Source organism: Oikopleura dioica, chromosome 2 (genome assembly GCF_907165135.1).
Source record: "Oikopleura dioica chromosome 2, OKI2018_I68_1.0, whole genome shotgun sequence".
Taxonomy (NCBI): Eukaryota; Metazoa; Chordata; class Appendicularia; order Copelata; family Oikopleuridae; genus Oikopleura; species Oikopleura dioica.
In genome coordinates, this window is record NC_137292.1 from 10542309 (window position 1) to 10566460 (window position 24152).

General features: G+C 41.4%; 9 protein-coding genes and 1 pseudogene across 10 annotated transcripts; 6 read left to right on the forward strand and 4 right to left on the reverse strand.

Annotated features, from left to right (window-relative positions):
- Positions 1-4837, forward strand: LOC145696120 (transient receptor potential cation channel subfamily M member 3-like). Its single transcript, XM_081773109.1, has 5 exons — positions 1-114; positions 162-442; positions 827-989; positions 1038-3208; positions 3252-4837. Exons 2-5 carry the CDS (start codon positions 408-410, stop codon positions 4810-4812), a joined length of 3930 nt encoding a protein of 1309 aa, XP_081629235.1. The 5' UTR covers positions 1-114; positions 162-407; the 3' UTR covers positions 4813-4837.
- Positions 4838-4872: 35 nt separating this feature from the next.
- LOC145696122 (uncharacterized) lies at positions 4873-6231 on the forward strand. The gene is made up of 4 exons (XM_081773111.1): positions 4873-5292; positions 5337-5566; positions 5609-5718; positions 5793-6231. Exons 1-4 carry the CDS (start codon positions 5027-5029, stop codon positions 5889-5891), a joined length of 705 nt encoding a protein of 234 aa, XP_081629237.1. The 5' UTR covers positions 4873-5026; the 3' UTR covers positions 5892-6231.
- A 38-nt stretch (positions 6232-6269) lies between these two features.
- LOC145698213 (MAP kinase-activated protein kinase 5 pseudogene) lies at positions 6270-7267 on the forward strand (annotated as a pseudogene). Its single transcript, XR_014133915.1, has 3 exons — positions 6270-6399; positions 6444-6551; positions 6593-7267. The product of XR_014133915.1 is annotated as an MAP kinase-activated protein kinase 5 pseudogene (transcript).
- A 614-nt stretch (positions 7268-7881) lies between these two features.
- Positions 7882-9025, forward strand: LOC145697453 (MAP kinase-activated protein kinase 5-like). Its single transcript, XM_081774659.1, has 4 exons — positions 7882-8037; positions 8195-8312; positions 8421-8641; positions 8729-9025. The coding sequence occupies exons 1-4, from the start codon at positions 7949-7951 to the stop codon at positions 8910-8912; spliced, it is 612 nt and encodes a 203-aa protein (XP_081630785.1). The 5' UTR covers positions 7882-7948; the 3' UTR covers positions 8913-9025.
- LOC145697452 (bromodomain-containing protein 7-like) lies at positions 9025-10947 on the forward strand. The gene is made up of 7 exons (XM_081774658.1): positions 9025-9321; positions 9364-9513; positions 9559-9667; positions 9710-9836; positions 9881-10305; positions 10364-10530; positions 10625-10947. Exons 1-7 carry the CDS (start codon positions 9055-9057, stop codon positions 10796-10798), a joined length of 1419 nt encoding a protein of 472 aa, XP_081630784.1. The 5' UTR covers positions 9025-9054; the 3' UTR covers positions 10799-10947.
- Positions 10948-12121: 1174 nt separating this feature from the next.
- On the forward strand, positions 12122-14514 carry LOC145698214 (zinc transporter ZIP1-like). Its single transcript, XM_081775416.1, has 6 exons — positions 12122-12166; positions 12954-13038; positions 13374-13799; positions 13879-14099; positions 14186-14401; positions 14443-14514. The coding sequence occupies exons 1-6, from the start codon at positions 12122-12124 to the stop codon at positions 14512-14514; spliced, it is 1065 nt and encodes a 354-aa protein (XP_081631542.1).
- Positions 14515-15551: 1037 nt separating this feature from the next.
- Positions 15552-17231, reverse strand: LOC145699223 (uncharacterized). The gene is made up of 6 exons (XM_081776486.1): positions 17036-17231; positions 16857-16991; positions 16646-16811; positions 16209-16603; positions 15860-16131; positions 15552-15770 (listed from the first exon to the last, which is right to left on the reverse strand). The coding sequence occupies exons 1-6, from the start codon at positions 17160-17162 to the stop codon at positions 15603-15605; spliced, it is 1263 nt and encodes a 420-aa protein (XP_081632612.1). The 5' UTR covers positions 17163-17231; the 3' UTR covers positions 15552-15602.
- A 249-nt stretch (positions 17232-17480) lies between these two features.
- Positions 17481-20551, reverse strand: LOC145700607 (uncharacterized). Its single transcript, XM_081777902.1, has 7 exons — positions 20360-20551; positions 20177-20316; positions 19839-20134; positions 19645-19798; positions 19182-19603; positions 17811-19138; positions 17481-17748 (listed from the first exon to the last, which is right to left on the reverse strand). Exons 1-7 carry the CDS (start codon positions 20465-20467, stop codon positions 17539-17541), a joined length of 2658 nt encoding a protein of 885 aa, XP_081634028.1. The 5' UTR covers positions 20468-20551; the 3' UTR covers positions 17481-17538.
- A 158-nt stretch (positions 20552-20709) lies between these two features.
- LOC145696795 (cystathionine gamma-lyase-like) lies at positions 20710-22990 on the reverse strand. The gene is made up of 5 exons (XM_081773886.1): positions 22793-22990; positions 22094-22379; positions 21535-21819; positions 21080-21490; positions 20710-21037 (listed from the first exon to the last, which is right to left on the reverse strand). The coding sequence occupies exons 1-5, from the start codon at positions 22795-22797 to the stop codon at positions 20831-20833; spliced, it is 1194 nt and encodes a 397-aa protein (XP_081630012.1). The 5' UTR covers positions 22798-22990; the 3' UTR covers positions 20710-20830.
- A 570-nt stretch (positions 22991-23560) lies between these two features.
- LOC145696532 (uncharacterized) lies at positions 23561-24150 on the reverse strand. Its single transcript, XM_081773586.1, has 3 exons — positions 24019-24150; positions 23758-23977; positions 23561-23715 (listed from the first exon to the last, which is right to left on the reverse strand). The coding sequence occupies exons 1-3, from the start codon at positions 24114-24116 to the stop codon at positions 23641-23643; spliced, it is 393 nt and encodes a 130-aa protein (XP_081629712.1). The 5' UTR covers positions 24117-24150; the 3' UTR covers positions 23561-23640.
- Between the last annotated feature and the right edge of the window lie 2 nt (positions 24151-24152).

Consider the following 24152-nt stretch of genomic DNA (forward strand, 5'->3'; position numbering starts at 1 on the left):
AAATTACTAGAGCGCAAAAGACTGAATTCTTCAGAAGGTGATTTTGTTGGCTGATCGTACCTGTATGCAGAGAACCTTGTCAATTCCCGGTCTAACGATCGCCAACAAAGTCAGGTATTTAATATTATACTTTTCAGTGACTAAAAATCGGAGAAATTCAGCTCACTCGGCTGGCTTATTATGCACAAGCTGCCAGTTGCAGTCCATTTGGATCCTCGCTACGTGGGAATCAGCTTCCGCCTCGGAGGCAGAGAAACCTTCTGAATCGCAGACGTCAGGAGAATTTCCCGACTACTCTTTCCTAGGCTAGGAAAGCTCCTTGCTCACCACTGTCTCTAGAATATTTAAAATTATCGCAGCAAATACGACGTTCGTCTGTAACCGATTTCAGTTGGACGTAACTCGCCATGGATTACTCTTTTGGGGAAAGCACTCCCTTCAGGTAACTGCTAGAGCGTTAAACTGTCTAAAACATTACTTTATCCAAGACGTTATTCTACCATATCGAGATCCTTGCTTTTTCGGAATATATGGCGTAAGTTCAATCTGTGGTATTAGAGCTAACCCTTTCTGAGAGCACTTCGTTATACAGTTAGCACTAAAATAATTAAAAATTAATAAATTTTAATTCAATCAAAGATGAAACCTCACATAAAAGTTGCATCATTGAATCATCATTAGATAGACTCTTTTCCGAAAGTTCTTTAAAAATGATTGAACTTGTCTGGAAACCCACTAATATCTCTTCGTCCGTCTGTCTATCAGACATTTAGCTTACATTTTAAATTCTTCCTTTACGTCAATAACCTCACAGTTTCTCTCCCAGGAGTAATCGGCGGCACAATCGAAATCGCTCTCACCGCGCTCCCGCAGCGAGTGACTGGGTCTATAACGTTTTCAAGCAGAGAGAGTGTGTTAAATTTGTTCCCTCGCCTTCCGGAGATATCCATCGTTGCAGTTGCGGTCGCGCGCATAAGTATCATATACAGGTAACTAAAAATGACCCTCTTAGTACCGATAGTTACAAAGAGTTGCAGGGAGATCAATCTGCTTTTGTGTCGCTCCACTGGAAATCAGAGGAGCAAGCCGAGTGGAGTGTACGGATGAATACGAAAGAATTCCGAACAAATGCCGTTGGCACTCTGGAATTCCAAGGAACAGGAGAAGGAGACAAGGCGCAATTTATAAGACTGTCGGATAGCACTAGCGGAGCGAATGTTCATCGTTTGTTAACAAAAGAGTGGCAAATGGAGCTGCCAAAACTCGTCATCACTGTTCATGGCTCTGAAAAGCGGTTGGATCTGACAGCAGGCCAGCGGCAGCTATTGATATCTGGGTTGATCAAGGCGACGCGAACGACAGACGCTTGGATCATGTCGATTGGGCTGTCAAGCGAAGGTGGAATCGGCGAACTTGTAGGTCAAGCGCTGACCGAGCATCAACTCTACGCTCGTGGTCGAGTTTCGGCCATTGGAGTTATGCCATGGGGAGTAGTAGACAATCGCGACGATTTACAAAACGACGATAAACTCAAGACCGGGGCGGTCCCTTATCAAACCATGGCCGACCCGCTTTCTAAGGGAGCAGTTCTCAACGCCGCGCACACTCACTTTCTCATGGTTGATAATGGCTCAGTGGGAAAATGGAGGACGGAGATACGCTTTCGCCGAGCGATCGAAAAAGAGCTTGTGAAGAAACATAACGTCCCGATGGTTTGTTTGATCATTGAGGGTGACCGAACAACTTTAGAAACAGTATTGAAGAAAGTAATGGAGGGAATTCCCGTTGTAGTCTGTGTTCCCGCGCAGAAGAATGAATCTATACGCAACGCGGCCGATCTGATTGCGTATGCGTATCACTTGTCAGATAGCAAGGGCGATATATCAAAGGAGAATCGCGCTCAAATGGAAGAACTTCTCACTTCGCACAAGAATGCGGATCAGTTTAACAGGGGAACGATTTTGAATTTGACAAGGATGATGTCTTTCAAGCGTCTCATCAAAATTTTCTGGATGGACTTGCATGGAACTGACAACGTAGCGACCCGTAACTTGGACTACGCCATTCTCACATCGTTATTTTCAACTAGCGCGGAGAAAAAGAAGACGGATCCTGATAACTGGCTGAAAATGGCGATGTCTTGGGACCGACCTGACATAGCACGAAGTCATGTCTTTGCCTTTCCGTACGCGAAAAATTTCCCAGTTGGGTCACTAAGAAAGCGGCTAGAGGAAGCACTTGTTAATGATAAAGTGGAATTTGTGAAGCTTTTCATGGACCATGGTGTGTCTATGCACAAGTTTCTCACAATAAAGCGTCTAGAGGATCTCTACAATGCGGATAAACCTGATTACCTTCCACAGCATTTGAAATATTTACTTGACGATGTTTCGCGAGAGAAGAGAGTGCCAAAGGGCGCAAGAAGAATAAATCTCATTCAAATCGGTCTGGTCATTGAAGGGCTGATGGGCGGAACATACAGGTCAAACTACACACGAAAGAAGTTTCATTTATACTACAAGCAAACAGAGTCTCAGACTTCTAACAATGAAAACTTCAAGAACCCTTTTCATGAGCTTCTCATCTGGGCAGTGCTTATGAAGCGACAAGAAATGGCAATCTTCATGTGGCAAAAGGGCGAAGAAGCCATGGCCAAAGCTCTCATAGCTATGAAACTATACAGACGGATGGCACAAGAAGCCGACGACGATGACCTTAATCAAGAAGAAATTGAAACAATGAGACTATACTCGGATCAGTTCAAACAAAAGGCCCTTGACATTCTTAAACTTGGGTACAAAGACAGCGACAAGATGTGTTATCAACTTCTGACATACGAGTTAAAATCTTGGTCTCGTCACACTTGTCTTTCTTTAGCAGTTCTCGCGCAGCATCGAGACCTGATTGCGCATCCTTGTGTACAGAATATCATCACTGATTTATGGATGGGAGCGCTGGATATAAGAAGAAATTCCAATATAAAGGTTCCAATATCTCTGGTTACCCTATGGCCGCTCTTCACAACCATTCTTCATCCTTTTCCTTCATTTCGTAATGTCATACAATTCATCAAGTTCAAAACGTCCGAACAACTGAGAGAAATCCCAAAGACTCTTCAGGAATATCTAGACGAGTGCGAAGATGATCATGGCTTTTCAACCAGACACAATGAAACCTCGACCACGTCATCCACTTCGTCTACATCTAGGTACCATTTCATGAAGCCAAATACTCTTAAATTGTTTCAATAGTTCAGATGAAGAAAAACGATTCGGCTCACGTAACATCGCTTCAGAAGAAAAAAGCTCTTTGGTGACGAGCGCTGGTGCCAGACGAGACCAATTTAGCCGAGGGTGTATTCGAGGATCAAATGGTACTCAATCGACAAAAGACGCAGATCAAAAGGTTCATTTTCTTTTGGAGCCGTCGGCTACGCAAGAGCATCCTCCTGAGCCAATCTTCACGTCAAAAATGGTCCTGACGCCAGAAACGCCAGGATCAAACGATCTTGGACTCACGCGAAAGATCTACGAGTACTTCAACGCACCAATAACGAAATATTGGTTCAATATTATTATGTACGTTGTGTTCATTCTTTCGATCAGTTATACAGTTCTGGTCAGAATGTGCCCATGGACTATTCCTGATGTTGAATGGTTTGTGGTATCTTATGTTGTCACTTTTGCAATTGAAAACATCCGTTCAATATCAATTTCGACTTCGCGTGGAGTTTGGTCAAAATTTCGGCACTGGCATTCAAAATTTTGGAATTTACTTGAAACCTTCGCAATAATCACTTTTCTATTTGGCTTTGGACTTCGTCTACAAGTGTTTACGGATAAAGAAACGCTTGGCGGAAATGAAACATCCTGTGGAGAATTCTACGAGCGAGCGCTTAGCAAGAACTCATCTGATGAACTTCGCAAAGCATACGAAGAACTTGCATATGGCCGCGTTCTCTGTGTCACATCAGTTGTTCTTTGGTGGATTCGCATTCTCAAATTCTTATCAGTTCATAAAACTATTGGTCCTTACATTACCATGGCTGGAAAGATGCTCATTGATATGAGCTCTTTCATAACAATCCTGGCAGTCGTTTTGATCTCTTTTGGACTTTCAAGACAATCGATTATTCACGACAGAAGTGAATCGCTAACCTGGCAAACTATTTGGGGAGTTTTTCACAAGCCATATTTTATGTTGTATGGCGAGGTTTATGCCCCCGAAATCGATCCTTACTATGACGATTCTGGCGATCTCATCCCAGGTGTAAACCCAGGTGCTTGGGTTGTTCCTGTTTTCAATACACTGTATCTCCTCGTTGCGAATATCTTGCTGATAAATCTACTCATCGCTGTATTCAACAACACTTTCGCACGTGTAAAAGTGGAATCGCATCAAATATGGGCCTGCCAGCGATACGAAGTGATCATGCAGTACGAGGCGCATCCAATTTTCCCACCACCCTTTATTTTCATAAGCCATTTGAAAATGCTCATCGACAAGATATTTTGCTCAAAAACAAAAGGAAAATTCGAAGCTGATCGAGGGCTCAAACTCTTTCTGGCAGATTTTGAAGAAGAAAATCTTCATGATTGGGAAGAAGAGCTTATCGATGACTACGAACGGATGAAGAGACGTGAGGATAATAAGCGATTCGAGGAACAAGTGAAGACGAACGCGGAGAAGCTTAGAAAAATATCATCGCATTTGGATGATGTTGAAATAAGAGACAGCCAACTAAGAGTGACTATAGGACTGGTTTTTAATATGAAAACATTAAATCGAATAATCATTACTTATTATTCATAAGCAACTTATGTATAAGTTATACAGTTATACAGTATAACCAAATAAAAGAAGAACTCTCTGAAGAAGTTGGCAAAGTCCGTGATCTTGTGCTTGCTTTGTCCAATAATCCTGGGACTGCAGAGCTCTGCGACGTACCTCTGGAATATCCATCAATAAACCTCACCAAAGAAAAAGAATCGCAAGCTACGGGAGTCGCAATAGAAGAGACTCGGAAATGTCTTGTCATTTGGAAGATCTACGGTTCCGCGAATCAACACTTCGCGAGTCAGAAAGCATGGAAGATATCATAGAAGATACAGTGCGGCCTGTTACTGATGCTGCTTCCGATACATCTGACGCTCCTGTTATCAATCGGACCAGAAGTTGTTGTGATCTTCAAGCACTCATGTGGACAAATGATCCTCGACCTCAATCATCTTCGCCAAGTAGAAGAGGATCCATGCCAGCTCATTCTCTCATGCAAAATAAAAATGGACGAACGTAAATTCCTTTTAAATATTTAAAAATAAATCTTATTATTCAAGTTCGCTGAAGCCACTCAATCTGTCGCATATCTCACACGCAAAGGATTCGGGAAATATTTCCGAAGACTCTCCCAGAACACCTCCACCATCACTCAACGTTGTTAGTCTGCATTCCCCAGGGCGCTCATCTCGAAATAGAAACCGGCCGTTCATGATTAATTCTTCGAACTCGTCCGATGACAATCTTGGAGATTACTCCGCCATGTCCTCAGCCAAATCGATGGCAGATCGTAAGAAATATCGGGCTTGTAAGATAAACTAAAAACTTCTAGCAAATCGGAGTCACTCTCCCGAAATGAAAATGTCTCTTCTTCGGAAAATCCAGTCCAAAGTTCTCCTGAAAGAAAATGCCGCAGCATCAAGATTGCGTCGTCCTCCAAGGGTACCCAAACTTAGACGAAATCAAAGCCTCAACTGAATTAATTTGAATTCATCAAAACTTATGCAAAATTCTAGCGGCGACGATTAAAACGACTAAAAACTGTTGATATCAAGGATGAGGAGCGCGCCCAGGATGGATACCAATCCGAAATCCTCAACGATCTCTATAACTAACACCAAAACTAGACTTGACAATTTTTCTTAACTCTACTTATTTAAGTTCATTTTCCTTACTTTTATATTTGAAAGAGCCAACTTCAAAATCTGTCTTCAATGTTTATTAACTGTACATAAATTTACGCCCTCTTCTCTGTGTACTCGTTATGTTATGTTTATAGAGAAAACTGATCCAACTTATTAAACAATATATTTATGTTTTGTAGCCTTCAAGTTTTTAACATTGTGATACTTTACGTTCAACTATTAGTGACACTATCTTACCTATCTGTAATTTGCAGTTATTCCTGAGTATTCCGCAAAAACTACTAGACCTAATCTTTGAAAAAGCAAAAACAAGGTGAATGCAGAGGCTTTATTACACCTTTTAGGAAAAATGTTTATTTCAAATGAATCGGTTTCGGATGAATACATGGTTGATTGGGGAGAGAGACTTGGTTGTGGAATGAACGGGTCTGTCAGGAGTGCGAAGAGTAGATCCACCGGTGATGATTACGCTGTCAAAGTGAGCCTTTTCGAATAGCGGTTTCTAAAAATGATGATTTTTAGGTGATTCGGGATCGTCCACGAGCTCGGGCAGAAGTAGAAATGCACTCAACAGTAATGGGCCACGAAAACGTCGTTCAGCTTCACGAAGTATTCTGCAATGAGTTAAAAGTACATTCTCTGCCTTGATTCTGAATAACAATTCACATTAGTTTCCGGGCGAATCTGATGCCACAGCAAAGCTCATTCTTATTATGGAGAAAATGAAAGGTGGTGAGCTTTTTCAACGCATTGCTGATCATCATCATTTTACGGAAAGAGAAGCAGTCAAAGCAACAAAACAAATTGTACAAGCTGTCTATCATCTTCATGTTGTCCATAATGTCGCGCATCGTGATCTCAAGCCAGAAAACCTTCTCTACGTCGATAAAACCGAAGACGCAGTTTTAAAAGTGTGCGATTTTGGCTTCGCGAAGATCGACAACAATGACCTCGCTACTCCTCAATTCACCCCTTATTACGCGTCACCGCAAGTTCTCGAAGCCCAGAAACGCTACAAGCAGGGCTGCCCAATCGGACAAAAAATCTTGGTCTCGGCGATCCGATTCCGATCCGATCCGATCCGAACCTCATCCGATCGGATTTTCCAATTCCGATCGGAAAAACATGTCCGATCGGAAAATTTTCCGATCGGAAAAATCAAGGAAGATTTTCAATTTTCAAAAAGTGGCAGTTTTTTCAATAGTGTTCATGGCAACAGTAGAAACAGGTTTTTTAAACTGCTGCAAAATGGTGGATCAATTTTGACTTCCTATGACGTCATGAATCCGGAATTTCCGACTGGTCGTTGGGGACAAAATAAAATTGAAAATGCTTACAGTCTATAGATCTGCAATTTCATCACTTAGGGGTGTTCCTTTCATCAATATCAAACATTCTTGACATGTTTGGCGGAAACACCAGTGTTGGTGGTGGATTAATGACGTCATCAAGATTTTTCCTATGATTTTAGTGTATTTTTGAGCAGCTGATCACTCCACCGCCAGTAATGGTGTTGACACCAAAAGCTTATTTAATACACTACAGACCCTCCCCAACTTGGTGCAAAAGAGAGAATTGAAATATCTCGACTCACACCTCCACCAATTTGGAGCAGAATAAAGAAAAATTAAGTCTAGAAAAAGCCTATGTGAATAAAGTCCCTGGCCTATGGAATTATGTCCCTGGCCTATGTGAATTTAGTCCCTGGCGTCATTTTTGGTAGCTTTTTAGTGGTTCGATCCGACGGGGATCCGAATTTTCCGATCGGAAATTCCGATCCGATTTTCCCGATCGGACATGAAAAAATTTCCTCATCCGATCCGACCGATTACCGATCCGATTCCGATTGGATCGGATTTCCGATCGGATTCCGATCCGATTGGGCAGCCCTGCTACAAGCGCGACAAAGCCTATACCTACTCCAAGTCCTGTGATATCTGGTCCCTGGGTGTTATAATTTATATTATGCTCGGGGTTATCCACCGTTCTATCCAGCCCAGGCGGCGAGAAAGGGGATCGATAAAGTCATGAAGAAGAGAATTGCAAATGCAGAGTTTGAATTCCCAGATAGAGAATGGGAGATGGTCTCGGACAATGCGAAAGATCTTATAAAAGGGTAAATCAATCACTTTATATTTAAAGAAGACGCTTTTTGGCAAGTTTGATATCAAGCGTAGAATCTTTAGGAATTCCCAATGAAAACACTTCAGGCTTTTGTCGAAAGCTTATTAAAGAGATTTTTGGCATCTTTAACTATTCATATTATTATTTAGGCTACTTGTGGTCGATCCAGAGAAGAGGATGAATATTGAAGAAGTGATGCAACACCCGTGGCTAATTTCCGATGCGCCAGATATTCCCCTCTTCTCACCGCATTTTATCAAATCTAAGGCCTGGTTTCTTTTAATATTTGTTATCTTATTCATTTGAAATGACCAAATAAAGATTTTTGAGATTATCATTATTAATTATTAACATAAAAGCTCAACCACTTCTAAGGATGCTCTTGCAACTGCACTTGCAGCAGGAAATCGTCGCCTTAGAACTGTGGAACTCGCTCCTGTCGAAACTGCGTACAATCCAATATTAATTCGAGCAAAGCAGCGCCAAAAATCTACAACGTTTACACCTGCTGAGTCGATCTACCAAGGGGACGCAGCGAACTTAGAAGCGCCAGTCGATATGTCGTTACAAATTAACATCTTGAGAACAGCACTCTGGTACTCTTAGTCAATCTCTTTTCGGTTATTAGAGGCTAATAACTACCTTAGAAATACAGCAAGTTCTCTCTAAAACAACTACTTCAGCCACTTGCTAAACCTCCTGCACATGAAGAGCGAAGATCGCATCCGCTCATCAGACTGGGAGGCCTGGGAAAACCTCGTTCGAGTCACTCCCGCTCTCAGTCACTATGCTCGCTACGATAGCAAACACATTACGAATCAAATCGCTCTCAGTCTTCAAAAGACCATAGTCGCCATGAAGGAGTAGTCGAACTCTTTTTCACCATTTGTGAATCGCAAATTTTACGTTTGAAAAATCACTCTGTCTTTTCTTTCTTCCAGCAATCATTCCTTTTTCTTCAATAAATTTCTTATCCCTTACCATTCTTTTCATATCTTCTTCTACTAGAATGTCGAGGCGAGACACACCTTCTCGCTCGTCATCAAGGCCAGGTAGAAAGCCAAAGCGGCGAATTTCCGATGCCAGTGAAAGTCTCGGAAAGCCAGAAGCAAAAAGAATGCAACGAGATCACTCGGAGACTGAACAGCTCAAGTCAAAAGTGGCTCTTCAAAAGATGGCAAGGCCGATGCCAACCGATGACTTTGTTAGCGATATGGATCGGCGAAAACGAGTGCGGGAGATTTTACTACATATTTTGTCAAAGCTCAAAGTCAAGGTTATAAAGAAAATGCATTCGCTAGGAAACTATATGTTTTAGGACCCGACCAATTTCCTTCATCAGAAACCATGTTCTCTTCTTTATCCAAACTACCCTTTCAATGCCCACTATGACATGACAAATGTAGCGGATAAAGTGAATAAAATGTGCTTTTTCAATATTCATCAGTTTCGTCAGGCAGTTTCCAAGGTAATAATTGGTCTCCCGAATTAAGAATCTAGTCATTTCTTGAAGGTCTGCAAGTGTCAGACAGACTTCTTTCCATCAAACACGATTCGTCACAAGTTTGCGCTGAAATTCGACCAGTTTGCCTACAAGATCACAGCTTATCGAAATCTTCTTGGTAAGAAAATATTCTCGATTGAGAGTCAAATAATTTCTTCAGACTATTGCGAGGAAATAGGAATCGACGAAGAACTCCCCAAACGCCAGCTTCGCGATATTCTCGTCGGTAACCAGATCGATACGGAGCTTCCAATCTCGCCGAAAGATGAACAAGAGGATGAATATTTGTATGTTTATTTTACCTTATTAATGATTCAAGCCTTGACTTTAGCTCCTCTCAAATGTCCATGGCGATTGAGCAAAACGTTGGGTCTCCACTTGCGCCTGGCGAAACAAGACTCAACATTCTACAAGCAGATGCTCAACCTACTGTATATAACATGGATGGGCGACCAATGACACTTGCTGATATAACAGGCCGCGTTCATGGTGCTGCAGAATTTTCAAAGAAAACACGAACGATTGAAGACCGAGCCTTCTTGAAAAGTTACATGAGTTACGGACCGTACTCTTCATTTGCACCGGTCTTCGACTCCCGAAATGCAACACTAGACAAGAAAATGACGGATATGATGATAGGCACACGAAAAGACCCATTTCGAGAAGACCTCGAAAAGATCGCTAATGCTGATGAATTCACGATCACTGACTATCTAGCAAAGTCAAGTTTGGGCAATGAAAACGCGGAGAAAGAACGTACGGATAGAGTCAAATAAGAATGGTTATAAAAACTTTTACTTTATCGTTAATTTAGTGCTTGATGAATTGACTTATCACGAGCCAAAGGCGGATCAGCTTGAAACCCTCAAGGACCTTGGCATCGACATCAGCTTCTTGGATGCGTTTAAACCTGGTGCATCTGAACGTGTCGAAAACATTCAGAGCCTTTTGGATTACATTGCTGATGTTATTCCTAAACTTAGGAAAGGGTCGTCAACTTTCTCTAACGTAATCATACCGAGTACACACATTCTCGGAAAAATCTTTGACTTATGAAGTGAAGACCCTTCCTAACAGCCGCCAACAAATTCTACGATTGTCCGGTAAAAGCTTTCAAGAGACTTCAACCGATGAACAGGACCTGGCTGACGAGGCCATTGCCGCAATTACAAAAGTGCTCAAGCTCACTGCTCCAGGCGCGGCTGTCTCCGTACCAGCACTGCGAAAGGCAATGACAACCGCGTCATAATTGATGTTCCTCTTGTAACCCAATTTTTATCCTTTCCATTTAGTCTATGCTTCCAGACATACTTTCAAAATATAGAATAACTGCTACTCAACCTCTGCCAAAACGCTCTTCTCTAAAAATTCAAATACATGATTTTGATACTAAAACAACCTCGACCTTTTTGTTGATTTCAGCTTATTTGAAATCAACAAGGACAAAACCAGTGTCTTAAGAGTGTCTTTGCACGTCAAAAACAAACTGAAAATAATAATATATTTAACGAAGATATGAACACTGTCTAACCGTGTCTAAGATATCGTATTATTGAATATTTGGTTGAATTTGAACATTTTTCGGAGTTAATATTTTCTGTTTAAATAAGGCATGAAAGCGTTGCCTCTAATGGTTAGGGTTGCCAATTCCAGAGACAATAATGCATTTCTAACATTGATCGATTCAGTAGTGAATTTTTAAGTAACAGGGCGGATATTTTCCGTGCTTGTTTACTTTGGTATGAACTGCTGACAAGGAATTTTGGGTTGAAGTTCTGATGCTCCCGAGGTGCTGAACGAGCTGAACAAATGAGATGATTTTCTCTGCAATGAGTCTGGTTTAGTCTATAATTCATCGGCTAAACAAGAGCGCTTGTATCTCCTTTACTTCGCCAACGATCCCAGCCCTGAGAATAAAGAGAACGGCACAGTCGAGCATCCCAAACAGATATTGACCAACAAATTTTTATCGACAGGACTTACGATTTTATTGACGAAGAATTATCAAGTTTCGGAAGGTTGAATAAGCATCCTTAGAAGTAAACAATAATGACATAAAATGATATTTTTCAAAAGAATAATAATACAATAAAATTATTATAAATTTCTCATAAAATTTTCATAAATCAGTTATTCAAATCAGTTATTGAAATTTCAAAAATTACTCATGATAATTTCAATTTCAATATAAGTGCATTCCGGCAACAGGCTATTTGTTTCCATGTGACCCGAGCAATAACCATCATCCACTCCCAGTCAGGTAATGCTAATTATCCGCCGAGAGAATTTTATTACACTTTCGAGACCACTTTAACTGTATTTAAAGTGGACTTCGGTAATTTCAATACGTAGTTAGAAGTCGCTGCTAAAGAGAAAATGAATACGATCGCAGCGAAAATCATCATACTTGTTATTTTACTGATCGATGGGTTGATCTTTGGCCACTTGAGTCTTGGAATTAAGGACTGGGTCTGATTGTTATTTCAGTCGTACAAGCTTAAAATATGGATATGCACACTTGACGTTTCTCAAGAAAAAATAAATCTATGAAGACCTTCAGCGAAAGTGGTGGATGGATAGAAAGCATGGCAAACACCATAGTAGAACAGATGGAAAAGTAAGTTTTAACTGTGAAATTGTGAACCTCACCTGGATTATTATACATTCGAGCATATTTTTGGAATAGACAGCCGGACGAGATGAATTTTCAATTAAAAAAAGAACTCGAAAAAGTTAAAATTGCTCTGGCAGAAGTCTAAATATGTCTCGTCGTCTGTGTTTAAATCCGGACTAGCAACTGGTCTTATTTCTCCAGTCATGAGAATATAAAGATTAGATTCTGCTCCCCAAAAGAACTAGATTAGCCATTCTCTTAAATAACTAAGGTCCGGTTTCAATTTAATGTGCCAGATTTGCTTTTCGTTTTGCGGGAAAACTATAGGTACTAGCCTAGTACTATCATACCTTTTAAGAATCCTCATAAAAAGATCTTTTGTTTTATCGAGGCCGATTTTTAGATTTCAAGTTCATTTCCGAGTTTTATCGGTTTTTGTGTTTTCTAGTGCATTTTTCAAGTTCATACAAGTCCGAAACTATCAATTTTTTTAAAATCTTCGTTCGATAAATCGACAGATCTTGTCGAGACGATTCCTAAAAAGTACTAGATTCGGACAGCCATGTAGAAATTAAGGGGTAGCCTTGGCACATTAAATTGAAACCCTGCCTAAGTCTTGTTTAACACACGCTATTACTGTCAGAAAGATAGTCACATCCTCTGAGAGCTAAGCTCAATATCATTTGTCAATTAATAGTTGCTTTCAATTTCTTCCGTTCCAAAAGGCTCACAGGATTATGAGAGTCTTAATTCTGAAGCGTCATAATTCGCGCTTATCCGCTTCATTTAGCATCAGAAATCAGAGTCGATCGCCTTTCTCAATTGTTTCGCGGCCGGCATCTTCTTTGCCACTTGTATGCTACACATGCTGCCTGAGGAACCCGGATGAACTCGATTTTAAATTCAGAAACTACGAGTTTTGTAGTGAACAATGCAACTGGAATCAATAAAATATTTATTCCTTTTCAAGAGACCGTTTCCATTGCGGTTTGTTCCGACGCATAAGCCAGCATTTCCAGTTGCTATTCCCCAAAAGACGTATGTTCTTCCGGGCACAACCAAGGTCAATTCTTTGATCAACCACAAACTTGGCAAAAATTAAGAATAAAATGGAATAAGATTTTCCTTCTATGAAATTTTTCTTTAGAGACTCTTATCTTACCGCGTTTACAAGTACTTGCCTTTTGATCTTTCGAGTATTATCCGGGGTAGGTATCCGAAAGTATGAAAGAAGAATTCGAGGTCGAATATCCACTCGCGGAGGTAACAGCTGCGATCGGCTTCTTTTTCGTCTTGATGCTCGAGCAGCTCGTCACTTCCTACTGCATCGCAAAGAACCACAAAGACATCACTTCAAAAAGCACGCAGAGTAATCTACCGGTCCGGGCGAATAATGAACCAGACGTTAGAGCGAAGCAAGTTCAAGTTGATATTCTGGAACGGAGAGATCTATATACATTTTTGATAAAAAAGATTCTAAAAACTAGCAAACATGAAATAACCATCCTTCTCTTGTCAAGTTTATATTTTTCGTCATTTAGAAATGTAGACTTCCCGATAAAGACAAATTCAAATGTTGTCCAAAGCCCAAAATCTCAGCCAATCGACCCAAGCTACCAGATCAATGTTCAAAGCGGTAGTTACAATTGATTATATACAAAATTTAACGAATCAGGCTATGTTTTATAAAAAACTTTTGACATCTAAAAATCCAGAAGAAGACGACCATGGCCACTTTGACATGACAAGTCAGTCAAAAATGAGGACCCTGATTCTGGTGGGCGCGCTGAGCTTGCATGCGATCTTCGAAGGGCTTGTTTTTGGGCTTTCTAGTGGCGAAGTTGGAGATATTTTGGGGACAATGTCTGCTGTGCTTATTCACAAGTCAATAATTGCGTTTTCGACGGGGATGCAGCTTGTTTCCTCGGAGATCGAGGCAAGTTTTTAAAGCTATTGAAAAACAAATTGCGCATAAATTTATATTGCTCATTAGCAAACAGCTGTAAATAACGGTATTTTTAGCATGCTTACCTATGCAGCGCAATTTGTATTTTCTCAATGATGGCCCCGCTGGGTGTCGGAATCGGAATTCTAATAACAAGTTTGGGCGGAGAAACGATAGGTGCTCTTATTGCGGTTTTGGAGAGTTTTGCTACGGGAACGTTCTTTTACGTCACGTTTTTGGAACTTGTGCCGCATGAATTTGTTGGTAAACATGTTAAAAATGGACCTCTAAAGGTAATAAACATGGTATAAGTTCCTCTCTAAGATTATTCTAGTGCTTCATCATGTTCTCCGGTTTCATGTTCATGGCGATATTCCAGTACATGAATCCGGAGGAAGAAGAGTAAATCATCATTCTTCCAGTTTATTTTCCCGTAACTGTAAATTTGACGATAAAAGACTGTATCTTCCTTTTTTTACCTGATCAACACAACTGCAAATACTTGTAGCTCTGATATATTAAATTATATACTCTAAAATAATATATCCTCTCATTTAATAAATTAAAATAGAAAGAATCCGAATAGTCGAGAACAGATTAATGAAGCATAAAATTTGCATTTCGGTTATGGAAACGAGGCCTTAATTCGGCCGCTTTTGGTGATAGCATCGGTCCCACACTTCCGCTTCCCTTTCAAGTTACAATTATTTCGCGAAGCACGAAAATTGAGATTCCGGTGCTCATCCGTAAAATTGCCCTCATTTGATGGCCTCCTGCAGTCGACAGTAGCAAAAGCAGGTGCATCTGCGCAGGACTGACAATATCAGTGGCGTAATGTCCACCTGTAGGCGCTTGAGAGCTTGTTCTAGATTTTTATAAATATCAAGTACTTCCGTTAAGCAAAACAGAATATTCGAAAAACAAAAAAAAAACAAGAAAATGTCACTGAGAATCCGAAGAGCTCCTCGATATGACAGTGTCACTGTCGATCGATCGATGTATCCGCCAAAACTTCGTAGAGACTCCAGATACTTCTCCTCCTGCACTAACTTGAACAAAGTCGAGATAGACCTCAACCAGAAAGTCTTCGATGCAATCACTCAGAAAGCAAGAAGTCCCGCAATGACGAAGAAGTCTAAGACCTCAAGATTTTTGAAATTCTCAAAAATTCTTCTGAGAAAGTTCGAGAAGGATTCCAAATCAACGCCGAAGAGAGTGCAGAAGAGATCAAGTGAAAATTTTACTACGAAAACGCCAATCGTACGAACAAGAGAGCAAATTATCAATTCCGGGCTAATCATTTGGGAGGAAGAATCCGAGCCAGCTTTTGTAGTCCCAGAATGATTTCATTTTTTTCCTCTTCGCTTGTAAACTACCTGTATATAAATAAACTGCAAAGATATCCAAATATTTGTCGTGCGAAAGTAGGACAAGCTAGAAAAGTATCAATATAATAAATGATGTATTGAAAGAAACTGAAACAAAATACAGAAATTAAATAATCAATTTTTGATGCTGCTGGCGATAGCGAAGCAATGCATAAGTCAAAGTGAGGAGAGCAACAAGGATGAGTCCAGTAGCGATCCACCATCGCTGTGTGATTTTGTTTTCGTTCGTGGTATTTTCTTTGCTCTCTACGATGATTTCTTCATCATTGTTTGTCTAAAAGAGCTTGATCATAAGAAGAAAAAATGCATAGAAATAAGTTCGTCGACCCGAAGGGGAAGATTTCTGTTTATCTACATAAATACCTGATCATTTCCAAACGCATCTTCGAAGAATCGCTCTTTCACAATAACATTCGCTAAATCGCTGATGACTTCTTCTTTTTCTTGTGGGTTAACAATGATGAATTTGATTTGGACGTCTTCAGTCGTTGGCTTGTCGGAAGAAGCTTCAAGCGCAGCCCTTCTTCGTCGGTTGGGGTTGACGTGTACTCGGCAGGTCAGGTAGATCTTAGTGCCGGGAGTGAATTGGAACATCTGGAAGTGAAATCCAACACCCTCAGGGTCGTAACTATCGCCTTGAAAAATTTTTATTTATCAAAATATAAAATGATTGATATACATATCAATGATATTTCATGAACCCTTCACTTACCAATAAAGCCTTTCTGCAAGTCAATGCCAACAGGGAAAGGAACATCAGCGGGAACAACGCCGTCATTGATGATGGTAATCGACTTGCCCATGTTATCAGACACGGTACAGATATCAAGCTCCATCGAGTGAAGACCAGAACCAATATCGCTTTTTGCGGTAACACGGACGTGAAGAGTCTCACCGACGACGTAAACAATTTCACCTTGTGGAGTGGCCATGTTGTTAGCGGCGATTCCGGGTCGGACGCTCCAAGCAGTCTTGTAGAAAGACATGACCGGCTGCCAGAACTCGATTTGTTCCATGCTGCCGGGAGCGCGGACTTCGGGACGAATCACCGAGACAGCCGGGCGAATTTCAGTTTGGCAAACGACTCTTGTAAGAGCGCGCGGCATGCTAAGACCGTTGAAATTTTTGTGCGCTTGTCATAAATTTAACCTGATCAAGTCGTTGATTCTGTCCATCACGAAGGTTATGCGTTTCGTAAGTCCTTGTCCGTCAAAGCTAAGTAGGCTTGGGCATTCGAGTTCGTAATAGCCAAGGTTTGAAACTGTCGCTGGTCCACAGACGGCGCCTGCTGCTGAGCAAACATCGTTGGCGCATCCTTAAAAATTTCATTACTTCTTATACTTTAATAAATGTTTCTAACCATGAATGCCGACGTTAGGGATGCCACGAGCGTATTCCTCTACTGCCCCAGCAGGAATCCTGATTTTGATGCCGGTTGAAGTACAGAGCGGAATAGCCTCGTAGTCGCAATCTTTTCCAATGAATGGAAAACCAGCTAAAAGTTCATTTCAAAGTGAATCTCTTCTCTTTTTCCCATACCATTCGGTCGGCAGTAGTAGTCATTTTCATCCTTGCAGGAAGTCTCGCACTCGCATCCGTTATTACAGGGATTGTCAATGCAAGATAACGCGGCAGCAGCGCCGAAAAGAAACAAAAAATTGAACATAAATCTCTAACTTAAAATTAAAAAAGAAAAAACTCAAAACAGTCCGCTCTCGATTTTGCAAGGAACGCGACTGAGGACCGGTTGTTTTTAATGGAGAGCGAAAATTTTTCATACATCTGCGATCTGATTTCGAAATTTTCAGTTGTTGCGTATGACCTCTAAAGCAAAATGTCCTCTTCTTCCTTAGCTGATACTTCGAATCTTGCTTGAAAAAGAAAATTGACGCCATTATGCCATACATAAGTATCCCTTGCAGGGTTCCCTGCTCTAATAAATTGCTTATGCATCTTGTCACTGCAAGAATCAACAAAGACGATATTTTAACTGAAAAAATAATATATTTGAACATAAGAAAACTTAAAAAGAAACTAAAAAGTTAAAAAGAATAGCCAAAGGCAGATTTATCTTCGCCCATAAGGGCCTCTTCTTCAAGCCTCTTTTGAATGATCATTTCTCTTCGTTGTCTGAGGAAGATAATGAGGAGAATCGTGAAGGCGCCGAGGAGGCTGATGAGAAGGTATCGAATCCATATGAAGCTAGCTGTTTCCGTTAAGATCTTTTCGATCTCTTCAACCTCTTCGTAGACCTTAAAAGACGTTTCATTTTTTTTTTTGATAAAAATGAAAAAAGTTTAGTTCACTGGCTTACTTCAGATTTCAGCTTTTTGCCGCTAGACTCGATGAAGCTCGTCCCGTTTTCGAAGAAATCCAAAATTTCATCTGCAAGATTGATTGTCGTTCGGGTGGTACTGGGTGTCGTGAAGTTTCCATGGAAAAATTCATCAATCATTTTGCCAAGATCAACGGTTGTTCTGGTCGTAGTCGTTGTCGTGGTTGTCGTCGTGGTTGTCGTAGGAACGTCAGCGTAGATCGTGAGTGTTTGGAGATCCTCAATGATTTCTTCAATAAGGGCGTCGATGTCGGATGCTTCTTGAACCACGAAGAATGTAACTTCGATTTGTTCTTCATCATTGCCAAGGTCGTAATACTCATCAGAAATGCTATAAAGCTCGGGCAAGTATTCATCTGATTCGTACTCTTCATAGTAGTCTTCATATTGATCCAGAAGTTCTCTCCATTCGGAGAAAGTATGCTGTTCATTTTCATGGAGCAAGTAGGGATCGTATGAAGATCTTCGTCGTCTTCTGTTTTTATCCATACGTACGGAGCACATCAGCGTGATTTCCGTACCAGGCGCGAACTGAAACATTTGGAATTGGAAGCCAACTCCGGGGAACTCCTGGCCACCGCCAACCGATCCAGCAGCGCGATCAACAACAACGGGGAAAGGCAGATTTGGCGGGACAACGCCATTTGACAAGATTGTGATCGCATGGCCAGCGTTAACTGATGATCGGAGAGTGCAAGTGTCCAACGAGATTGTGTGTGGTGTCGGCAATTGACTCGCCGGAGTCCCGTTGTAATCTGCTTCTAATCTTACATGCAGCATTTCACCAACAACGTAGATGATTGTGCCAGTACCGGGAACAGCGAGATTATTCGCGGGGATTCCTGGGCGAACGTTGAAGTTAGTTTTCCAGAAGGACATTGTTGGCTGCCAAATGTTAACTTTAGAAACAGTGCCGACATTTCGAATTTCAGGGCGGATGACAGCTTGTGCTTGTCGAACCTCAACAACACAGTCAACGCGAGTGAGGGCGCGAGGCATGCTTATGAGATCGTCCACTCGGTCCAAGACAAAAGTGACTGACGAGCGTAAGCTGCCACCGGCGAGAGAAGGTGTTACTGGACAAGAGGCGATGACGCTTGTGCTACCAGGAGTGACACGGAATGGTCCGCAAATAGCATCAGAGGGGTGGCAAATCGTACCAGCTGCACATCCGTGCACGGCCACGTTCGGAACTCCCTGTGCATACCAGAAGATGGCTTCGTTTGGAACTGAGATGGAGACAGAGTCGGTGGTGCAACGAGGTTGAATCGGATACTCACAATTTTTACCAATAAACGGGAAACCGACTGAAATAAAATGTTATTAAGGAAGAGATTTTGAAAGACTTACCTTGAGGCTTGCAATAATAATTATTTTCATCTTTGCACGAAGGTTCGCAGGTGCATCCATTTTGGCATTCGCACTGGGGAGTAACTGGCGCGTCAGTAACAGAACCAACCGGTGGCACAATAACTGGGGAACCGTACCAGTAATTGACCAAATACTGGAATTCGAATCGCCAATAACCGCCAATGAGGCCAAAATTGACATCTTCTCCGTCATAGCTATCGATTTCCATAATCATGTAGAAATTATCAAGCCAGGTTTGTTCGCGGAAGAGGAAGAGCGAGCAAATTGACTTCGTGGCCTCAACATGGCTAATTTCGGAAAAGAATCGGAGTTTGTCATTATGAGTGATGCTCGTAACGAAACTTTCGTGGTTGATGATGTTTACGGAGATAATGCGGTTTCGCTCGGCAGTTTTAACGTATCTTGATGAATTGTTAACGGAATACGAATCAAAGAAGCTTACTTGAGGTAGTAGGAGCTTAGGTTAACGAGTCCTGTCGATTGTAAGCCGGCTGCGTGAACAATTTCGGTGGCAATGGGTCCTACTCGAAGCGCTGCTGCCAGTCGTTGGTAGAGAACTTGAACACTTCGGATTTCGCAATCATGATATTGTGAGTCTTAAAATTGATTTAACCTAAAAATTTTAGAATATCCTACCTGTTGTTCGGCGTTTCCTATCAATAGTATCATATCTATAAATTGGATAGTGAGCGTATGTATTGGAAGGAGCAGCAACGAAGACTTCAAAAGTAGTTCCTGACGGGTACACGCTGTTTTGCACTTCTTGGATGATTTTGTAGGCCATCCAATCCCAGTCGAAACTTGCGGCCCCACTGTCCCACTGGGCATCGATATAAAACATGACGTGTAGCTCTTCCTCGGTGAAACTGTAGCTCTGTGAGGTAGCAACGCCAGGATCATAATCTCCCCAAGGAGGAGAGACTACTGGCATACTAAAATATACCATTTTACTTGAATACGATGAATAATCAAACCTGAAGTCGTCGTTTGATGGATTGTTGAACAACATCGTGAAGGAGTTTAAATTGTCACAGAAGCCTCTAGCTTTCAAGGTGTTTACTTCGGCGATAGCAGCTGCGACGTTTGTCTTACGTACTTCTAATGTGCTAGTGTGCTAAAACTCTATTTAAGACCTAGTAGTCTTGCAGCTTACTTACAGCATTACATTGATAACTAAGATCAAAGACGACATTTGTATGGAGAGGGCAGACCTTCACATGCGCGGCTACCGTCCCCAGTAACAAGAAGATTAATTTCTCTAGCATAACTTAGGGTTGAAACTTAAAAAGGGAAACTTAAAATTGAAACTTAAAAACTCAGCCGGCGGAAATCACACGACTGGTTGAACGGCCGCTCGACCGGGGGTTTTATAGGGTGAATCTTGACTTTGGCGCCACAATTTCGAAGAAATCTTGATAAAATTGACCGTTAAAAACAACCTGACCTGCTTTTGCGTGTTTTTGTGTAACAACAACGAAGATTTGATTATGAATATTTATTTAATTCATATTTTATCATTATTAAACCTAGCACAATTGCTTTGTAATTAGAAATAGTCTACAATACCTAAACAAAATGTGAACTGGCGGGAGAAGAGACAGGGACGAAATAAAAGAAATATAAACTATTTAGACAGTTGGAAGGGCAGCCTTGAGAGCTTGATCCAAATCAGCCAGCAAATCGGCTTCGTCTTCGAGGCCAACAGAGAGTCGGATGAATGTATCAGAAATGCCGAGAACCTCTCGCTGATCCTCGGGAACGGAAGCGTGGGTCATGATGGCAGGGTGTTCAGCGAGGGACTCGAATCCGCCAAGAGATTCAGCAAGGGTAAAAACCTAAAAGCTCATAAAAAATTGAAGTTATTAAAGTTTATCTACCTTCAAAGACGCCAAGAATGTCTTGGCCTGTTCGAGACCGCCCTTGATATAAAAGACGACCATTCCAGAGCAGCCACGAGCGACTGTTTTGAAGACTTCATGCTGTGGATGAGATGGAAGACCTGGGTAACTGACACCAGCGACTCGGTCGTGAGATTCGAGGAACTTGGCGACAGCAAGACCGTTCTCGCCGTGTCGCTGCATTCGAACGTGGAGGGTTTTAAGACCTCGGTTGACGAGGTAGCAGTCAAAGGGAGATGGTACAGCTCCGATAGCAAACTGGGCAAACATGAGTTTCTTCTTGAGCTCATCAGATTTCATGGCAAGGAGACCCATGACGACGTCAGAGTGACCATTCATGTACTTTGTGGCGGAATGCATAACAACATCGGCTCCAAGATCGAGAGGTCGCTATAATATACTTTAGAAATCTTGATAATGATCAATTGGCTTACAGAGTTGTAGCATGTAAGGAAGGTGTTGTCGACACAAACGACAATGTCCTTGTTGACAGCGTGGACCTTCTCAGCAATGGTCTTGACTTCTCCAACTCGAAGAAGTGGGTTGGACATAAGCTCGAACCAGACCATCTTAGTGTTTGGCTTGATGGCAGCGACAACGTTATCAGGGTTTCGAACATCAACCATGGTGAATTCAACTCCGTGCTTGGAGGCGACTTTGTTGAAATATCGGTTGGTTCCTCCGTAGAGATCGTCTCCGGTAACAGCGTGGTCGCCATTCTGAATGACGGCGTAAATATCAGGCTCGAAAAAATATAATGATCTCGTTTACTCTCCCGACTAATTGGGAGGCGTACCTTCATTAAGACCCGTTCATCTAGCGTTGGATATGCTGAATTACGACCGTCTCGGAGAAGTAAGTTTTAAACCTATCAAAATAACGATGTTATAATGATGATTGAACGGACTTCTTAGAATAAGTAAGCTGTTATTTAAATCTTATGTAACAAGTCAAAGCCGAAGTGCTTGGAATTGAAAATCCTCAATTGCTCACCTCAAGAAGTGCTTCAACCATTGACATGGTAGCGGCGAGTCCAGAAGCGTAAGCAAGAGCGTGCTTTCCATTTTCGAGCTTGGCAACGCACTCTTCAAGGCATTCTCGGGTTGGGTTGCCTCCTCGAGAGTACTCGTATCTGTCGTGACGGAGAACTCCGGGTGAAACCTGCTTGAAGGTAGTAGAAAGACCAATCAAGGGAACGACCGATCGAGAGTCCCACTTTTCTGGTTCCTGTCCAGCGTGGATAGCATCAGTTCCGAAATTCTTGAAGGGTGCTTCTCCGCTAAAAATTTACAGTCAACAATCTGCGCGAAAGCACAGCCCAATTCAAGTTTGTATTACAAACAAGAGCGGCTCTTGCATGAGCGAACCCGTTCCCAGGTTTAACTTTATCAAGACGATTTTACGGAAGCCCTTTCAAAAGTTGAATCGGCCAAAAAAAAAAACAAAGCATGATTTAATCGTAAAAATCTACACTCCGGTTTATTTCAATCTTGGGTAGAGCTATTTAAAATTCTAGAACATTATGCATCAGGTTTATGCAAATTTCATCGCGAAAGGATACCTATTCAAACCTCATTCTTATCTAACTTTTTGAGGTGCGGAATTTAGTAAAGTCTCATTTAATATTTCATACCACGCCCTTTGGAGAAAAGGCGCCGCCACGTGGGGTTGTACAGGTGTTTGCGTACTAACCTCATGATATTTTTTGAAAATCGTCTGGAAAAGGGGTAAGGTGTTGATGCTGGGGCAGTCTCTTGAAGAGTGAGGACAGAAGGCGGATGCTCGGTGGGACGGACTTGGGCTGTGCCGCTTTTGATTGGTCAACCGGTAATGTTCAGAGGCTAAACGAAGCCACCGCCGGTGATATGATGCAATCTTAACACTTCAAAACATGTCCTCAAGGAGCACCACCAAAGCATCTAGAATCCGATTCTCCAAACGTCAGCATCACGCAACATTTCGACAACACTTTAGATACAGTAAGCCCGCGGAATTATTTGGTTTGAACACGCCCAGAGTGTGGTCAAGGGCGGTCCCGACAAGAAATGTTGAAATAACTTTTATAGTGATCTACCCTTACAACTCGCTACTTAGTGACTTTATTGATATTGTCGGACATTTAATCGTTTTCATCGACTGTAAATATTCTTCTTTTTACATCTTTGAAGAAATTAACTGTTACAGGAATTGTACCGTCCCAAATATTATAATTTTGTTGCATAGTTGCATAATTATTAATTATTATTTTGGTACGTATCGTGGTTCAATTTCGAATCAAGGTTCTTGATAATTATTTAAGAAGCACTTTCAATCAGTCTGATCACTGATCCATCATCATTGTTGCGCGACCCTAACATTGGTTTTTACTGCTTACAGCTGGTCGTTTTTATTGGCAATGAATGAAGATTATTTATTGAGTTCAACGAGTCCGTTCAGGAATTCATTAAACTCATTATTCAAAAAGTTCGATACTTCTTTATTTATGTTTGATAAATGAGGCAGTGAAGCTAAATGTCAAAAGCAGCAAACTTGAATGAGTTTCAAGTTTCATGGAGAGCGGCCATCAGAGCTGGAACTTGCTCGACAAAGGCGGTCATTCGGTCCTCCACAAGAGGCTAAAATTAATTCATTTCTTGCTTTCTCGATGTTGCTTTTACCTGAACTACCCAGTTGGTGAATTCAGTTACTTTAGCAGTTGCTTTTAGCGCGTCTTCATTTAGCTTGTCTTCTTTCATGAGATAAAAATTGGTATCTTTGTACGTTTTTCCTTGGAGAGGGCGGCCGCGGAACATCGAGGTAGCAGTTCCGTCTTTTTGGCGGCGGTACATGTTGAACCAGCCGTTGAGACTTACTTCTTTTCCATCGCACTCGTGGATTCTTAGCAGATATGGAACCTTTCTTATTCAGTATTAACTTACACGCATGGCAAAACATCAACTTGAAGATTTTTCATTTTCTTCGCGTTAGTTATTGTCAATTCGCCGTTTTCATCCTCCTTGTACTCTTCGTAATCCATTCTATATTCAAAAATCAAGGATTGTTTAATAAACGG

Excerpts from the sequence above, each read along its gene's own strand:
- LOC145696120 (XM_081773109.1), top strand. The coding sequence starts at position 408 with ATGGATTACTCTTTTGGGGAAAGCACTCCCTTCAG. Across the intron at positions 443-826 it reads GGGGAAAGCACTCCCTTCAG|GAGTAATCGGCGGCACAATC; the intron begins GTAACTGCTAGA and ends TTTCTCTCCCAG. Across the intron at positions 3,209-3,251 it reads TCCACTTCGTCTACATCTAG|TTCAGATGAAGAAAAACGAT; the intron begins GTACCATTTCAT and ends TTGTTTCAATAG.
- LOC145696122 (XM_081773111.1), top strand. The coding sequence starts at position 5,027 with ATGTCTTGTCATTTGGAAGATCTACGGTTCCGCGAATCAACACTTCGC. Across the intron at positions 5,293-5,336 it reads CAAAATAAAAATGGACGAAC|TTCGCTGAAGCCACTCAATC; the intron begins GTAAATTCCTTT and ends TTATTATTCAAG. Across the intron at positions 5,567-5,608 it reads AGCCAAATCGATGGCAGATC|CAAATCGGAGTCACTCTCCC; the intron begins GTAAGAAATATC and ends AAAAACTTCTAG.
- LOC145697453 (XM_081774659.1), top strand. The coding sequence starts at position 7,949 with ATGAAGAAGAGAATTGCAAATGCAGAGTTTGAATTCCCAGATAGAGAA. Across the intron at positions 8,313-8,420 it reads CGCATTTTATCAAATCTAAG|GATGCTCTTGCAACTGCACT; the intron begins GCCTGGTTTCTT and ends ACCACTTCTAAG. Across the intron at positions 8,642-8,728 it reads ATCTTGAGAACAGCACTCTG|CCACTTGCTAAACCTCCTGC; the intron begins GTACTCTTAGTC and ends CAACTACTTCAG.
- LOC145697452 (XM_081774658.1), top strand. The coding sequence starts at position 9,055 with ATGTCGAGGCGAGACACACCTTCTCGCTCGTCATCAAGGCCAGGTAGA. Across the intron at positions 9,668-9,709 it reads AGCTTATCGAAATCTTCTTG|ACTATTGCGAGGAAATAGGA; the intron begins GTAAGAAAATAT and ends TAATTTCTTCAG. Across the intron at positions 10,531-10,624 it reads CTGATGTTATTCCTAAACTT|AGCCGCCAACAAATTCTACG; the intron begins AGGAAAGGGTCG and ends ACCCTTCCTAAC.
- LOC145698214 (XM_081775416.1), top strand. The coding sequence starts at position 12,122 with ATGGATAGAAAGCATGGCAAACACCATAGTAGAACAGATGGAAAA. Across the intron at positions 12,167-12,953 it reads ATAGTAGAACAGATGGAAAA|CATCAGAAATCAGAGTCGAT; the intron begins GTAAGTTTTAAC and ends CGCTTCATTTAG. Across the intron at positions 14,100-14,185 it reads TTGTTTCCTCGGAGATCGAG|CATGCTTACCTATGCAGCGC; the intron begins GCAAGTTTTTAA and ends CGGTATTTTTAG.
- LOC145699223 (XM_081776486.1), bottom strand. The coding sequence starts at position 17,162 with ATGTTCAATTTTTTGTTTCTTTTCGGCGCTGCTGCCGCGTTATCTTGC. Across the intron at positions 16,812-16,856 it reads CCCTAACGTCGGCATTCATG|GATGCGCCAACGATGTTTGC; the intron begins GTTAGAAACATT and ends GAAATTTTTAAG. Across the intron at positions 15,771-15,859 it reads ATGCGTTTGGAAATGATCAG|ACAAACAATGATGAAGAAAT; the intron begins GTATTTATGTAG and ends AAGCTCTTTTAG.
- LOC145700607 (XM_081777902.1), bottom strand. The coding sequence starts at position 20,467 with ATGCTAGAGAAATTAATCTTCTTGTTACTGGGGACGGTAGCCGCGCAT. Across the intron at positions 20,317-20,359 it reads TTAGTTATCAATGTAATGCT|CACACTAGCACATTAGAAGT; the intron begins GTAAGTAAGCTG and ends ATAGAGTTTTAG. Across the intron at positions 19,139-19,181 it reads TTATTATTGCAAGCCTCAAG|TCGGTTTCCCGTTTATTGGT; the intron begins GTAAGTCTTTCA and ends ATTTTATTTCAG.
- LOC145696795 (XM_081773886.1), bottom strand. Across the intron at positions 21,820-22,093 it reads TGGTTGAAGCACTTCTTGAG|AATGGCGACCACGCTGTTAC; the intron begins GTGAGCAATTGA and ends GCCGTCATTCAG. Across the intron at positions 21,491-21,534 it reads TCCTTACATGCTACAACTCT|CGACCTCTCGATCTTGGAGC; the intron begins GTAAGCCAATTG and ends AGTATATTATAG.
- LOC145696532 (XM_081773586.1), bottom strand. The coding sequence starts at position 24,116 with ATGGATTACGAAGAGTACAAGGAGGATGAAAACGGCGAATTGACAATA. Across the intron at positions 23,978-24,018 it reads GTTGATGTTTTGCCATGCGT|AATCCACGAGTGCGATGGAA; the intron begins GTAAGTTAATAC and ends ATATCTGCTAAG. Across the intron at positions 23,716-23,757 it reads TCACCAACTGGGTAGTTCAG|CCTCTTGTGGAGGACCGAAT; the intron begins GTAAAAGCAACA and ends AATTAATTTTAG.